This window comes from Triticum urartu, chromosome 7, assembly GCF_003073215.2.
Source record: "Triticum urartu cultivar G1812 chromosome 7, Tu2.1, whole genome shotgun sequence".
NCBI classification, from domain to species: domain Eukaryota; kingdom Viridiplantae; phylum Streptophyta; class Magnoliopsida; order Poales; family Poaceae; genus Triticum; species Triticum urartu.
This window is the reverse complement of record NC_053028.1, coordinates 514,655,100-514,671,577: the sequence shown is the minus strand read 5'-3', so window position 1 is coordinate 514,671,577 and position 16,478 is coordinate 514,655,100. Positions and strand designations below refer to the sequence as shown.

At 54.9% G+C, this 16,478-nt stretch overlaps 1 protein-coding gene across 1 annotated transcript; it reads right to left on the bottom strand.

The window, feature by feature from the left end:
* Positions 1-405: 405 nt before the first annotated feature.
* Positions 406-3,878, bottom strand: LOC125523909 (receptor-like protein kinase 5). The gene is made up of 2 exons (XM_048688975.1): positions 1,162-3,878; positions 406-1,070 (listed from the first exon to the last, which is right to left on the bottom strand). The coding sequence occupies exons 1-2, from the start codon at positions 3,791-3,793 to the stop codon at positions 601-603; spliced, it is 3,102 nt and encodes a 1,033-aa protein (XP_048544932.1). The 5' UTR covers positions 3,794-3,878; the 3' UTR covers positions 406-600.
* Positions 3,879-16,478: the final 12,600 nt, after the last annotated feature.

Below are 16,478 nucleotides of genomic sequence, written 5' to 3'. Positions count from 1 at the left end.
CGACAACCGACAGTGCCGCGCTCTAGCGCGGAGCCCGAGTACCGCGCAGTGGCCAACGCCGTCGCCGAGTGCACCTGGCTTCGACAGCTACTTCAGGAGTTGCATCACGACGTCTCACATGCCACTGTTGTCTACTGTGACAATGTTTTCGCGGTGTACCTTTCTGCCAACCCTGTTCGTCATCGCCGGACAAAGCACAGCGAGCTGGACATTCACTTTATGCACGAACAGATAGCCCTTGGACGCATTCGGGTTTATGCACGAACAGATAGCCCTTGGACGCATTCGGGTTCTTCATGTTCCGACCGCACAACAGTTTGCCGATGTGATGACTAAGGGCCTATTTCCACCTTTTAGGAGTTCCGTTCCAGTCTACTCTGGCGACGCTTCGACTGCGGGGGTGCATGGCCCAAACCTCTTCTACATTGACGCCTCAACACTTATTGCTATACATTTTTACTGCACTGGTGCAGTAGGGCTGCGAGCTATACATCTCCAGGGATGAGCTCTAGCAGCTATGGACTTTGCAGTGCTAGTGTACATGGTGCACCTGAACTGCTCTTGTGGGTGGGCGTACGCCTGTCACTCTATCAGCCTATGCTAAACCGCGTGCACCACGAAGTTGCCGCTGTCCTCCTCGTCGTCGTCCCACCTGCCGGAGTCCGACACGTCCCTCCTCCGGCTGCCTTTCTTCGCCTCGAGCAGCGGCGCGCCGCCGTCGCCGCCATAGTCCAGCTGGCACGCCTCTGCCTGAGCGGACATCCTGTCGCACCGGATGAGGTGCTGCAGGACCTCCTTCATGGACGGCCGCGCCGGAGGGTTCTCCCCCGTGCAGATCACGCCGAGGGTGAACACGGCCAGGATGTCCGCCATGTTAGCCGGGTCTCGGATGTGCTCGTCGACCACGTCGTTGAACGGAGGGCCCTTTTGGTACCGCCGCCACGCCCACTCCGCCAGGCAGACGTCGGCGCCGCCGTCGTTCGCGACCTTGCCGGTGATCAGCTCCAGCAGAACCACGCCAAAGCTGTAGACGTCGACCTTCTCGTTCACCCTCAGCCTTGACGCATACTCTGCACAAGCTCACCCCAGTTAGCGCCACAATCAACAATGAATTTTCACAAGTTGAAATGGCAACTTAATGAATGAATTTGAGCTCCTCACCTGGGGCCATGTACCCGAACGTGCCGCCGATGGCTGACACGGACTCCAGCTCGCCGGACTTGACAAGCATCCGGGCGAGCCCGAAGTCGGCGATCTTGGCGTGGAACTCCGGGTCGAGCAAGATGTTGCTGGACTTGACATCCCGGTGCACGATCGACTGCGCGGAGTCGTGGTGCATGTAGCTGAGCCCCTTGGCCGAGTCGATGGCGATGGCCAGCCTCGTCGGCCAGTCCAGCGGCGCCGGCGCGCCCTGGCGGTCAAGGTGGTGCAGCCACCGGTCGAGGCTGCCGTTCTCCATGTACTCGTACACCAGCAGCTTCACGTCCTGGCTGGAGATGCAGCAGAGCAGCCTCACGATGTTGTTGTGCCGGATGTTGCCCAGCACCTTCACCTCCGCCTCGAACTCCTTGTCGAACTTCGCTTCCAGCTTCCTCGCGTTCCATATCCTCTTCACGGCCACCATCCTGCCGCCACCGCTGCCGCCGTGCTCCTCGTCGCCGCCGGCACGGGCAGGCAGGTGGATGCGGTACACCTTCCCGGACCCGCCGCTGCCGATCACGTTCTCCTCACGGATGTTGTTGAGCACATCCGACTCGGTGAAGCCCAGATGGGTGAACTGCGTCATCTTCCAGTCGGTCACCTCCTGCTGCTCCTTCCGCCGCCGGAAGAGCAGGCATGCGATGCCCACGCTGCCGACGAGAACAATGCCGGCGAGCATGGAGAAGAGGACGATCAAGCCCCTCGAGAGCTCGTCGCGGGCACTGCCGCATTTCGGGAGGTCTACCCCCGAGCCTTTCCTAGCACAGAGCCCGTGGTTGCCGACGAAGCTGCTCTCGTATGCCGCGCTCTGCAACGAGGGCAGCACCTCGCCGGTGAGCTGGTTTGACGACATGTCGAGCTTGTTGAGTTTCAGGTTATTGAAGTCCGGCGGTATGGCACCGGTGATTTCATTGCCGGATAAATCAAGGATATTCAGCGATGGAAGCAATCCGATGCTGGAAGGTGGAATGGTGCCGGACAGTCGGTTGCCGCTCAAGTTGAGAGAATTGAGCTTCTGCAACAAGTTGACTGATGCTGGTATGGAACCAGTTAGCTGGTTGCCGGACACTGACAGATCAGTCAGGTCGGCAAACTTGCTCATGTTGACCGGCAGATCGCCGGAGAGCTGATTGTTCTCCGCCTGGAACACGCTCAGCCCGGTTGCCGACGTTGGGAAGGAGCCAGAGAATTTGTTATTCCCCATCTCAATCCGCGTGATGTTCTCAGATAGCACGGCCGGCAGAGCCCCGGTGAAACCGTTGTTATGTATCATCAGAGTGGTCAACTTCGGAAATGACCATATCTTCGCTGGGAACTCGCCGGAGAAGCGGTTGTTGTAGAGCATGATGTTGTTCAGCAGGACGCAGTCGCCCAGGTTCTTCGGGAACTCGCCGGAGAAGTTGTTATTGAAGACGACGATGTCGTCGAGCTTCCCGTTGGCGCAGAGTGATTCCGGGAGCGAGCCGGAAAGGTTGTTGTTGCAGACCTCGAGGTTGACGAGCGGCGAGTGCTTCCCGAGCTCCGCCGGGAGCTCGCCGGAGAGCTTGTTCTCAAATAGCCGGATGTCACTGAGTTTGGGGAGCGTCGCCATGCTTGCGGGAATGGTGCCGGTGAGCTGGTTGGTGTACATGAACAATATGCTCAGGTTCTTGAGGTTACCGATGTCTTCCGGTATTTCTCCGGTGAGGTTGTTCGACGACACATCAAGCTCCATCAAATTCACCGCCGTGATATTGCGCGGAAGCTCGCCGGTGAGTCCGTTGTTGAACAGGTACACGTACTTGAGCTTTGGGAGCTGCAAGACCCACGCCGGGATCCCGCCGGTGAGATTGTTCCCCGTCACAGAGAGCATCTCGAGTTTCACTAGACTCGAGTAGGCCTTCGGGATCTCGCCGGTCATGTTCATGTCGGCCATCCAGAGGTAGCTCAGGTTGGTCAGCTTGGCGAACTCGGACGGCGCCGGCGCCGGCGCGAAAGGGTTCACGGCAAGCGTGAGCTTCTCAAGCCCGGTGAGCTTGCTTATCTCGGCCGCCGGGTACGCGCCGGTGAACTGGTTCGTGTCAAGAATCAGCGACTTCAGCAGCGGAAGCCCCGCGACCGCCGCTGGCACGGCGCCGGAGAAGTGGTTAGCCGAGAGGTTGAGGTGCTCCATCGCGGACGACAGCAGGCCGATGTCATCCGGGAGGGCCCCATCGAACCCGTTGTAGGAGAGGTCGAGGGACCGGAGCCGGGCGCAGCGGTAGAGCGCGGCGCCGGGGAAGGCGCCGGTGAGGTTGTTGTAGGAGAGGTCGAGGCGGGCCAGGTTCGCCAGGTCGCACACAGACCCCGGCACCTCGCCGCTAATGTTCAGCTTCTGCAAGGATAGCCCCGTGACGACTCGCCCGGCGCCGGCGCCCTCGCAGGCGACGCCGGTCCAGCTGCAGTGGTCGGCGTGGGCGGCGGGGTCCCACGACGCGAGCTGCGCGGGGTCACCCCAGCCCTTCTTGATGGCCAGGAGGGTGGCCTGGTCGCCGGAGGCGGGCTGCGAGCTCGACTCGCCGGCCAGCAGGAGGACGGCGAGGAGCAGGAAGGGGAGGGGATAGATGCTCGGCATTATTTTAGTCGGTGGAAGTTGCTTGGACGGCCGGTGAGGTAGTGAGGCTGACGGACGGAGCGGTGAGCTGAGGAGTGACGAGTGGCGATGCGCTCATATACGTGTGAAAAGGCTAGTGAGTCAACGAGTCGTCGGTGTGGGGGCGTGCGCGGCCCTCGGTGATGGTGGTGGTGGTGGGGGAGGGGATCATGGAATCGAATGGTTGATTAGTGGCCGCTTACTGAACGCTCATCCGGCTTGGTTCTGTCTGTGGATCTGCTAGTGATGAACGAGATGCTGGATGTTGCCATTGCATTATTGTTATTATTATCTGGTTATTGGAGTACGTTTCTCTTTTTGTTTGTATCTGAGACCATAGGGTGTGGCACCGTAAGGAGGGGAGCACTAAACTAGTCACGTGATGTCAGTCCACAAGAGTTCGGTAAGTCATGGGTGTATCCACCGGGTTTGGTTCATTTTTGGTGTGGCTATGCTGACACAAGATAGTCTACATAGCTTACCAAAATATATCTTCTATTGGCAAGTTAATAACATAAATAAACTACTCCCTCCGTCCCATAATATAAGAGCGTTTTTTACACTAGACTAGTGTCAAAACGCTCTTATATTATGAGACAGAGAGAGTAAAACCAAATAAGTTTAAAACAACGCAACAACAAACATAATTTTTACCTTTCCACCCGACGACAAGGGCAAACTCTCCCTTGAAACTTCATCAACGAGTCTGTGGATTTGCATCCCCTCTGCCTGCTAGTCCAGTGGTCAGCCATGGGGAAGAAAAAATTGGTGCCTCTGCTCTGGCTAGTAGTTCAGTTTGTTTTAGTCCTCGTGGGTGCGATGCTCAGGTGGATGGCGGGGCTTCTTCTTTGAGTTTGTCTTTCATGCTTCGATCCTCATGGAGTTCATCCGTCTAGACGTAGTCGACGGAGCTCTGGAGTAGAATCCTACTGTCTCCTTGGAGCAGCGATGTTAGAGTTACTTGTCGTCCGTGCACGATGGCAAGATTTGGCGTCAAGTACTTCAAATCTATTAAAGGGTTAACTGTGACGACTGCGCCTCCAGGGCGATGCTCCTTAAGGGCACGTGCACAAATACTTTCCCATTGTCATCAACAAGGTCAAGTCGGCTCTGGTAAGGGAGCGGCAACAACGACTCATTCCGGGACAATAGTGATCCTTCCGTGGTATGGGGCCTCGATGTAATTTTTATTATGTTTGAGTTGTTTTGTGTAGAAATATATTGTGCGGCTCTCTCCATCAGTTTGGATTACTGGAATAACTGGTTGGAATATGAATTCAATATGGTATTCGAGAAAAAAGGTCTCAAGTTCAAGATCCTATCAACATAGTATTAAAAAAGATTCACCTACCTCAGGATTTAACCTCCCATTTAATTTCTTCTTTCTCCATTTTGCTTCTTTCCTTGTAAATGATTGTTCTTGTCTATGTATGGCTTCTTTTCTTGCAGAAACAAAATAAAGATAGGATACTGTAATCTCTTGCATTCATCAGTCGTTAGTGGCAATATCAAAGGGAATATCTTAGATTTTATAAGATTATGTCGGAGTAATGGGCCACGGGTAGGCTAACCTAGGCCCAGAACCTTTCAAGACATCGGGGTAGGCTGCACCCCTCAAGACCCCAGGACGAAGAGCCGCCTTCTGAGAGTCGGCTGCGAGGCAGCCGATTGCCCGCTCGCGGCCGAGTCCCAAGGACGACTTCAGGATGAGCCGACTCCTGACTGGCGACTTCTAGAGAAGCCGGCCATGGGGAGTCGGCCCGCGACGCCAACACCCCCATGCCCTCATAAAGAGGGACGGGACAGGGAGTGGCCACAGTAAGGTCCACTCCCACCCTTTTCCAAGGGCAGGTGAGGAAGTCCTGGATTAGGGGGTGTCCGGATGGCCGGATTATACCTTCAGCCGGACTCCTGGACTATGAAGATACAAGATTGAAGACTTCGTCCCGTGTCCGGAAGGGACTTTCCTTGGCGTGGAAGGCAAGCTTGGCGATACGGATATGCAGATCTCCTACCATTGTAACCGACTTTGTGTAACCCTAACCCTCTCCGGTGTCTATATAAACCGAAGGGTTTTAGTCCGTAGGACAACATACAGAACAACAATCATACCATAGGCTAGCTTCTAGGGTTTAGCCTCTTCAATCTCGTGGTAGATCTACTCTTGTACTACCCATATTATCAATATTAATCAAGCAGGACGTAGGGTTTTACCTCCATCAAGAGGGCCCGAATCTGGGTAAAACTCCGTGTCCCTTGCCTCCTGTTACCATCCGGCCTAGACGCACAGTTCGGGACCCCCTACCCGAGATCCACCGGTTTTGACACCGACATTGGTGCTTCCATTGAGAGTTTCTCTGTGTCGTCGCCGTCAGGCTTGATGGCTCCTACGATCATCAATAGCGATGCAGTCCAGGGTGAGATCTTCCTCCCCGGACAGATCTTTGTCTTCGGCGGCTTCGCACTGCGGGCCAATTCACTTGGCCATCTGGAGCAAATCGAAAGCTATGCCCCTGGCCGTCAGGTCAGATTTGGAAGTTTAAACTACACGGCTGACATCCGCGGGGACTTGATCCTCGACGGATTCGAGCCACTGCCGAGCGCGCCGCATTGTCACGACGAGCATGTTCTAGCTCTGCCGCCAAACAGTGCCCTGGAGGCCGCACCCGCATCGGCTTCGACCCTTAATTCGGAGCCAACTGCGCCGATCGAGGATGGGTGGTTGGACGCCGCCTCAGGGACTGTGATCCCAACGGCGATCGAGCCGAACACCAGCCCCGCACTCCGCGAGACTCGTGACTCCATGGAGCCAGACTCCTCTCCGGACTCCGACCCCTCCGCGCCCCTGCCGATCGAATCCGATTGGGCGCCGATCATGGAGTTTACTGCCGCGGACATCTTTCAGCACTCGCCTTTTGGTGATATTCTGAAGACACTAAAGTCTCTCTCTTTATCAGGAGAGCCCTGGCCGGACTACGGTCAGCAAGGTTGGGATACGGACGATGAAGAAATTCAAAGCCCACCCACCACCCACTTTGTAGCCACTGTCGACGATTTAACCGACATGCTCAACTTCGACTTTGAAGACATCGACGGTATGGACGCCGATGAAGGAGACGATGAAGAACCAGCGCCTACTGGGCCCTGGAAAGCCACCTCGTCATATGACGTATACATGGTGGACGCACCAAAAGATCACAACGAGGAGCGGAAGGACGCACCGAAGGCTTGTTCCCTCGAGAAGCAGTCAAAGCGGCAACGCAAGCGCCGCCCCAAATCCCGCCTCGACAGAAATAACGATCACACAGACCCAGCGCTGGAGCAGGGCGAACCGCTGCCGGACAGCGGCAATCCGGATAATCAAACCGAACAAACGAATTCTATCAAGGATAATGGTCCGGACGATATAATGCCGGACAGGCACCCGGAGCAGCAGAATGCCCGTAAAAGGCTTGTTGCCACCGCGAGGAGCCTTAAAAAATAGAAGCAAAGGCCCAAGGCTGCGCAAGACACACTCCAAATCATATGGAGTAAAATACTCAACACAGCAGCAAGGTACGGCGACAATCGCCCCTCCAAGAGCTACCCAAAGCGGAAGCTGCTACCTGAATTCGATGAGGAGGCCTCAGACCCCCCACAACCAAATATCAAAGCAGCCACCTGGCCGGATAAACGACCCCTCTACCAACACAGAGCAGCATACAACGCCACTCACAATACAACACGTGACCCATGCGAGGGCTCGCACCCAAAGGACGGCGCAGCAAGATCCATCTATGGACCACGCAAGCGCGCCCCAGCATACAATGCAACACAACAAACATCCAAACAACGCGGTACACCCAGCTACAGGGGTGCCGCACACCCCTTATGTTTCACCGATGAGGTGCTGGACCATGAATTTCCAGAGGGATTCAAACCCGTAAACATAGAGATATACGACAGAACAACAGACCCTGGGGTCTGAATTGAGGACTACATCCTTCATATCCATATGGCTCGAGGAGATGATCTCCACGCCATCAAGTACTTACCCCTCAAGCTCAAAGGGCCAGCTCGTCACTGGCTTAAAGGCCTCCCCGAAAGCTCCATTGAAAGTTGGGAAGAGCTCGAAGACGCCTTTCAGGCAAATTTTCAAGGGACTTATGTCCGACCTCCGGATGCGGACGATTTGAGTCATATAACTCAACAGCCCGGAGAGTCAGCCCGAAAGCTTTGGAACATGTTTCTTACTAAAAAGAACCAGATTGTCGACTGTCCGGACGCCGAAGCCTTGGCAGCTTTTAAGCATAACGTCCATGACGAATGGCTCGCCAGACACCTCGGCCAAAATAAGCCGAGAACGATGGCCGCATTAACAAGCCTCATGACCCGCTTTTGCGCGGGTGAGGACAGCTGGCTAGCCAGATGCAGCACCAGCGACCCCAGTACATCTGAAGTTAGAGATGGAAACGGGAAATCACGGCGCAACAATAACAAACGCCGGAATAAAGAAGACAGCACGAAGGGCACGGCAGTAAACGCCGGATTCACAAACTCTCGGCCAGGTCAGCAAAAGCCGCCCTCTAAAGGCACCAGGGATGAACTGTCCAGCCTCAACAAAATTCTGGACCAAGTATGTCAGATCCATAGTACCCCTGGTAAACCGGCTAATCATACCCACAGAGAATGTTGGGTCTTCAAGCAGTCCGGCAAGCTCAACGCCGTACACAAGGGGGAGGATACACCAAGTGAAGACGAGGACAAGCCTCCCAAGCAAGACACTGGGGAACAAAAGAAATTTCCACCAGAAGTCAAAACAGTAAACGTGTTACACGTGATCAAGGGAAAAAACAACACGACACTCCCAGGAAAATATACCCAAGTGCCTGTCACCGCGAAGTCCTGCCACTGGTCGTCTCAACCGATCACTTTTGACCATCGCGATTACTTAGCAAGTATCCAACACGCAGGATGGGAAGCCCTGGTATTAGACCCAGTAATTGGCGGACATCACTTCACACGAGTCTTGATGGACGGTGGCAGTAGTCTAAACCTAATATATCAGGATACAATCCGCGGGATGGGGTTAGAACAACAAAAATTCGCCATAGCAATACTACCTTTAAAGGAGTAACGCCAGGCCCAGGGGCTCGTTGTACGGGCTCCCTCCTACTACAAGTTATATTCGGCTCCCCCGATAACTTCCGTCGCGAGCATTTAACCTTCCACATCGCTCCGTTCCAAAGTGGCTATCAAGCACTGCTCGGACGCGAAGCTTTCGCTCGCTTTAATGCAATACCACACTACGCCTCCCTCACACTCAAGATGCCCAGTCCACGTGGCATCATTTCAGTGAAAGGAAATATCAAGCGATCTCTGCGCGCCGAAGAGAGTGCGGCTGCCTTGGCAGCCGCACACTAAAGGCGCCCGGACCAGCAAAAGCATCCAATAGGTCATCAAGACCTCAGACACAATTAATCAAGTTCGGCGCCGCTATTTATACCGGATAAGTGGTCACACCCCTATTTGTCAATACAAGGGGCTCAATGCGCGCAGACAAGTGGCAATTTTTTCTCATCTTGAATTATACATGGTTTCTTTAAAACTATCTTTTTGCATGAAAACCTCTTCACCTAAATTCCTCTCTTTTACAGACGATCATCGTGCTACACCCGTCCAGGATACGGCACAATGGAGACACAGGCGCAGACGTGCAACAGGGACCCGCTCCAAGGATTCTTTTTAGATTAAGACCCTGCGTAAACCTTTTTTACTGTCTCTTGTTGATACATATCCACCATTGAGAAGGATGCTGACGTCTTGGCATGTGTCCACGCCAGAACAATGCACGTACCTGGACACAAGGGGCTTCTTACAAAGGCCATTATTTAGGCCCGGTTTATACCACAAAGACCGAATACCTTAGGGAGTGTTCGGCGTCGCGAGTTTGGCCTTATATGCATCAGCTCCGAATCATTGTCTTTGGTCAAATGTTGGGTTTGCCCGGCTCCTGTGTTTTGGTGCCTTACATTCCGCTTTACCGGCTAAGGTAGCACTAGGAGAACTACTGCGATTGTGCCCTGGTTCATCCAGACGAGCACCTCAGTAGAGAAAGCCGAAAACTGACTGTCATGATATAGCGTGAGACTGGTCAACCACTTGATGAACTGTTGGAATGTTAGAATTCCTCCGCCTTAACGAAGGGCCGTTTTCCGGCCAGGCATGTACGCACCCCGGGATCAGGAGAGTGCGGAGCCACCAGGGGCTATCTAGTAGCCCCACTGTCAAACTCCTATGGCTAAGTGAAAGTGCTAAAGCATTATAGTCCGGTTGCCTCGCTCGCTCCGCTATCACCTCCTTAATAGGACCAAGACGTTGGGTTAAGTGTGAACGCATGTTTTTTGCAAGCACCTCCGCATTATATGCGTGGGGGTTGAAGCCGACGGCCGCAATCTTTCAGGTTATACACATGTATACATAAACGGCCGCCCAGGAGGCATCATATTACTTTCAGGCAAAAGTATAAAAATAGCCTCATAAAAATTTATAAAAGCATTTCACTTACAATGAGATTACATATCACTCAAACATAATATTTTTTGAGCACTGGGTCTTTATCAAACAAGCACTCTCAAGAACTTCTTCAAAGTAGTGCTCAGCAGCCATTCGACCTATGGCCAAATCCCGCGCTGCAACAGTGGTAGCATCCATCTCCGCCCAGTATGCTTTAACATGGGCAAAGGCCATCCGTGAGCCCTCTATGCACGCCGACCTCTTCATCGCATTAATGCGCGGCACCACGTCAAGGAGCTGCTGCACCAAGCTGAAATAGCTGTTCGGTTTTGGCCTTTTTGGCCATAGCTGATCCACAACAGACCTCATGGCGAGTCCGGACAACCTATTCAGTTTGGCCCATTCGGCTAATTGGTCAGTCAATGAAAGCGGACGCTCGGGAGAATGGAATTGTGTCCAAAACAACTGGTCCACTTCACGGTCCGTCTGACCCTGGAAGTACTTGGCCGCATCGGCAGCGCTCGCCGCCAAATCCATATACACATCCTCCGAACTCCACAGCCGATCCAAAGAGGCATACCATGGATCTCCGAACTTCCTCCACAACATAAAGGATTTCCCAGCTACAATATCCCCGGCTTCCCGCAGCTCCTCCTTCTTCGCCCTCATAGTAGAGCGAATGTCTTTTCTCGTCGCAGCAGCCTTCTCAAGGTCCGAAGCCTTCGCTAGGTTTTCCTTTTCAAGAACCCGGCAATGGTCGGCAGCGGCTTTTAATTCTATGGCCATCTTGGCCATATTATCTCGGCTCTCGCCATGCGCGGCCTTCTCGGTTTTCAACTCTTCGGCCGCCTTCAAAGCAGCCGCATTACTAAACCTCGCTTGTTCGTTGGCCCGGGCAAGTTCTGCCCGCAAGGCTTCAACAGTGGAAGCTCCATCTGCAGTCACAACATATTAAAGATACTGGCATCATGCTTCTCTTACTATGTGGCGTTTACCAGACAATGACACTTACCCTGCGCCTCGTCAAGCCTTTTGTTAACAAGCTCGATGTCGGCGTCTGCCGCATCCAACTGCCGTTTTAAATGGGCAAACTCGCTAGTCCGGCTAGCCACCGGAGCTTCCATCACCTGCACATAGAGGCAGTATGGTTATTACCTGGGAATACGATCCTCTGTTTGTCGTCGTTTCCGACGACAAGCAGAGTCTCAGGGGCTACTATCTACACAGGGCACACCTAGCATGTGCAGGACTATCATACGTTATTTTACGTACCTCAAAGCCTGTCAGTAGACTCATAAAAGCTTCATGCAATCCGCTTTCGGCGGACAAGATTCTCTCCATCACCGTATTCATCAGCACACGGTGTTCATCTGAGATGGCCGCTCGCCCCACCAACTCCCTCAGAACATCCGATCACACACCAAACAGTGCCGGACTCTTTTTTCTGCTCTCTTCGGGAGCCGGACACTGGGAGCTTCGGGGGTCAATGGGATTATCTTCTGCCCTCACCGGACTCGGAGAGGCCCTCTGCGATGACACTTCGGCGTCACCCGCTTCCGGAGCGGAGGAGTCCGGAGGAGGCGTTTCGCTCTCCATCATCTCTGGAAGAAGATCCCTCGAAGACGAGCTCATTTGAGAGGGGCTAAGGCCCGAACTGCAAAAATAAATGCGATGGTTCTTTTCTCAGAATAAAAAGAGGGCACACCTGTACTATTAAAGTATTTCGAGTCACTTACGACTCGCTGGAGAATTGATCCCCCCGCGGACTTTGTGCGGCAAAAGCACCCCCCCAAGGTAGGACTCTCTGTGGGAGACTTCTTCTCCCGTTTGGAAGCATCGGCTTCCGAATCCCCGGGTGCAGTCCTTTTTCTCCTCCGTTCGTGTTCCTTCATGGAGATGCTCGCTCCCTCGGTTAGAGTGGGCAGCGTTGGGGGCCCGCGTCCGCCCATATTATCCTCCCCAGTATCTTCCTTCAAGGGCTCCGGGCAAGGTGCGACCTGGAGCATCTTTTCCAATACCGGATTGTCCAAACCCTCAGGGAGGGGGGCCGAACACCAAATCAACTTCGCCTTTGTTATCCAGTCCTGGTCAAAAAGCGAACTCTCAGAAATAACTTTGTAACAAATGAGAGATAGTATGTTCAGCTAGAAGATTCCTTACCTGTTCGGCGGCGCGGTTACTGCTCAGGCCCACGTCCTCGGTGATTTCCGGACACTCTACCTGAGGTCCTAAGAATGACTCGTACATCTCGTGCGTCAGGCCAAGGAAATTTTGAATGACACGCGGTCCCTCGGGATTGAACTCCCACAAGCGAAGGGGCCGGCGTTTGCAAGGCTGGACTTGACGAACCAGCATAACTTGTATTACCGCAACCAAACTAAAATCTCCATTGAAGAGATCTCGAATGCGGCTTTACAGTATAGGCACGTCCTTGGCTGGACCCCAGCTTAGACCTCTGCTGATCCATGACATCAGTTGTGGTGGAGGGCCCGAGCGGAAAACAGGGGCGGCCGCCCAGTTGGCACTTCTAGGAGCCGTGATGTAGAACCACTCCTATTGCCACAATTCAGACACCTCTGGAATGGAACCTTTGGGCCATAGAGTTCCCGTCATCTTGCGTATTGAGGCACCTCCGCACGCTGCATGTTGCCCCTCGATCATCTTCGACTTTACTTCAAAGGTCTTGAGCCACAGGCCAAAGTGAGGGGTAACCTGGAGGAAGGCCTCACACACGACAATAAATGTCGTGATATGAAGAAAGGAGTCCGGAGCTACATCATGGAAATCTAGCCCGTAATAAAACATCAAACCCCTGACGAAAGGATCCAGAGCAAGGCCTAGACCTCGGAGGAAGTGAGAGACGAACATGACGTTCTCGTTGGGTTCGGGGGAGGGGACGGCCTGCCCTCGGGCAGGCAGCCGATGCAAAACCTCGGCGGTCAGATACCTGGCCTCCCTCAACTTTTTGATGTCTTTCTTCATAACGGAGGAAGGAATCCATCGGCCTTGAAGGCTAGATCCGGACATGATTGAAGGTTTGGAGCTCCTGACCTGAACTTTGGGCGTTTGAGCTTGGGGTGGGAGAAGGATTCGATTGAGCACGGGAGGGAAAAAATAAAAGCCTTGTCCCTTTATAAAGAGGGTGCATATCAGGCGTCCTCTCCGTGGCCGTTTGGACTTGCCTATAGTCTAGGAGTCCTAGAAGCGGTTGGGTTACCCACGCCCATATTAATGAGAATCCCGGAATAAGGGGACACGATCTCTGCTTCGACGAGACGTGCCAAGGAAACCACCTCGCATGACACGCTGAGGTGGGACAATAAAACGATTCGAATAAAGGCTTGGCCGTGGTGCGATGTCGCACCATGGAATACGTCAGCAGATTAGATTTGTGTAAATATTATTCTCTCTATGGCAATATGTGGAAACTTATTTTGCAGAGCCGGACGCTATCTTTGTGTTCAAAATCTTCTATGAAGTACTTGGAGGAGGAACCCGCCTTGCAATGCCAAAGACAAACTGCGCGCCGGACTCGTCGTCATTGAAGCCTGGTTCAGGGGCTACTGAGGGAGTCCTGGATTAGGGGGTGTCCGGATGGCCGGACTATACCTTCAGTCGGACTCCTAGACTATGAAGATACAAGATTGAAGACTTCGTCCCGTGTCCGGAAGGGACTTTCCTTGGTGTGGAAGGCAAGCTTGGCGATATGGATATGCAGATCTCCTGCCATTGTAACCGACTTTGTGTAACCCTAACCCTCTCTGGTGTCTATATAAACCGAAGGGTTTTAGTCCGTAGGACAACATACAGAACAACAATCATACCATAGGCTAGCTTCTAGGGTTTAGCCTCTCCGATCTCGTGGTAGATCTACTCTTGTACTACCCATATTATCAATATTAATCAAGCAGGACGTAGGGTTTTACCTCCATCAAGAGGGCCCGAACCTGGGTAAAACTTCGTGTCCCTTGCCTCCTGTTACCATCCGGCCTAGACGCACAGTTTGGGACCCCCTAACCGAGATCCGCCGGTTTTGACACTGACAGCAGGCGTGGCCACAGTACGCCGTACCCGCAGAGATCTCCGCCCGGCGCGACACTGTTGCCATGCCGGCCCTAACGTCAGCCCTAGAGGGCGGAGTCCTGTGCCCATGACGGCCTGCTGGTACGACCCAGGGACGACGGGTCCCACCAGTCAGCGGACGTACGGAAGACGGCGAGAGCGCCACCAGTCGGCCCAGTTGGGAGTCGGCCCCCAGGAGTCGGCCGGCCCCTCCCACGGGCCCCACGCGCCATTAACCAGACGCGACAGGGAGTGGCCACAGTGATCGCCCGCCATACGGCGGAGCTGTCGCCACAACCCCATGACCGAGCCCGTGTCATTAGAGGCACGGCTACAGTAATCTACAGCCGGCAAGACCCGCCCGCGGCGGACGCGGCCTGTCGGCTCCGTACCGAGCCAGTCGGCGGGCCCCAGGAGTCGGCGGATAAGACGGCGGCCAGAGAGACTGACGGCTGGGCTCGCGTCCAGCCGGATTACCATTGTACCCCTGGGGGTAGGCCTATATAAACCCCCCAGGGCACCCATGCAAAGGGTTGGAATCCATTAGCACTAGACCAGATCATATAGGGAGGAGAGAGCTAGCCTTGCCTTCTCCTACCTCCAGGAAACAGCTCAAGGAGCAACCATGTACACACTTTGCCATAGTGATCATGCGGAGACCCCGCAGAGCAGCAGTAGGGGTATTATCTCCACGGAGAGCCCCGAAGCTGGGAAAGATTCGCCGGCGTGCATGCCTTCGCCTCATCCCGTTTCTAGGCACCGGCGACGTTCTACTCGCCCCCACCATGATAAGCCATCCTTTGGCATATGTCGCACCCAACCCCCGACATTTGGCGCCCACCGTGGGGCCTGGTGCACCATCATCCGTAGACCTGTTCTGGACGGGAACCCTTTTCCTCACTGGCGAGCGCAGCCAGCCCGGCACGCCAGACGGAGTTTGTGCCGACGCGCTGCATGGCGTGGAGATCGCTTGCGCAGCCAGCTGCCTCGCCGATCTTGTCGGCGAGGTTCGCCTCTTCGACGAGCCTACATCCGACGCAGGGACGGGCGGCCCCGAGAACCTCCTTGCGGGCCTCCTTGACCAACTCCACGTCGCCGGCGAGCCTGCCGTGGACTTGGAGTCTGTAGGCTCCACCGACCCGATGCTGGTCGACTCCGACACCGCGCCGCTCGACGCGTTCCCCACCAATGTGGTGGTCTACGACGAGCCGCTCCCTCGCGCGGAGAGCGACGGAAGCACCGTCACAGAGGTGCTCATCATCGATCATGACGAGCGTCTCGGCGGAGGAGCGCACCGCAAGACCTGACGGCGCCCATTCTGGAAGACGCTGAAGCAGAGACGTTGGAGGCGCGCCGCCTTCAGCTCGTCGAAGGCACGAAGAAGCTGGCTAGTATGAGACGCTTGTCAGAAACCTACCAGCGTGAGATGGATCACGCTGTAGGTGGCTCGCCAGCCCCAACTGGGCCCAGCCGCCTAGGCGTGGTCCAGCAGCGCGGCATGGCCATCGCCAACCTATTCGGGGCAAATCTCCCTATGTACGCCACGCCAGCGGAGAACATTCGAGCCGCCCAGGCGGCGGCGGACGAGCTGGACAACTTCGAGGGCGAAGAGCGCCGCCTGATGATGGAGCGAGTCCAGCGGCTCCTCGACGCGGCTGCCGCGCAGAATGAGGCCGGTTGCCGCACAGAGGCGCCGCAGCGACAAAACGACGACCCGCCTCCATGCCGAGACCAAGGCGCGACGTCTCGGACACCGACTGGCAGCGCCCGAGGAAGGAAAGACAAGGACCCGGCTGTCAGCCGCAGTCGGACTCGCATTACCATAGTGTGACCAAGACGGCCGCCCAAGAGCAGTAGAACAACGGGACGACTGTCCGCCTCCTCCTCCTTGCAAGGAAAGGCGAGTCTCCCCGCCGCCTGTTGACCATCCGACTCTGAGCGACCGCCTTGGCCGCCGAGAGGGAGTCGGAGAAAACGACGCCCGCCACCGGATCGACCGACTTCACCGATCCCTGGCGCCGGAAGAAGAAGATGAGTTAGGTCCGCCTTGTTTCGGGCCCCGCATTCGAGACGAGCCCTTTCCCAAAGGGTTCACGCTCCCAAGAGACAC

Coding starts and splice junctions, on each gene's coding strand:
- LOC125523909 (XM_048688975.1), bottom strand. CDS start 3,793: ATGCCGAGCATCTATCCCCTCCCCTTCCTGCTCCTCGCCGTCCTCCTG. Junction 1,071..1,161: donor GTTCGGGTACATGGCCCCAG/GTGAGGAGCTCA, acceptor GAGCTTGTGCAG/AGTATGCGTCAAGGCTGAGG.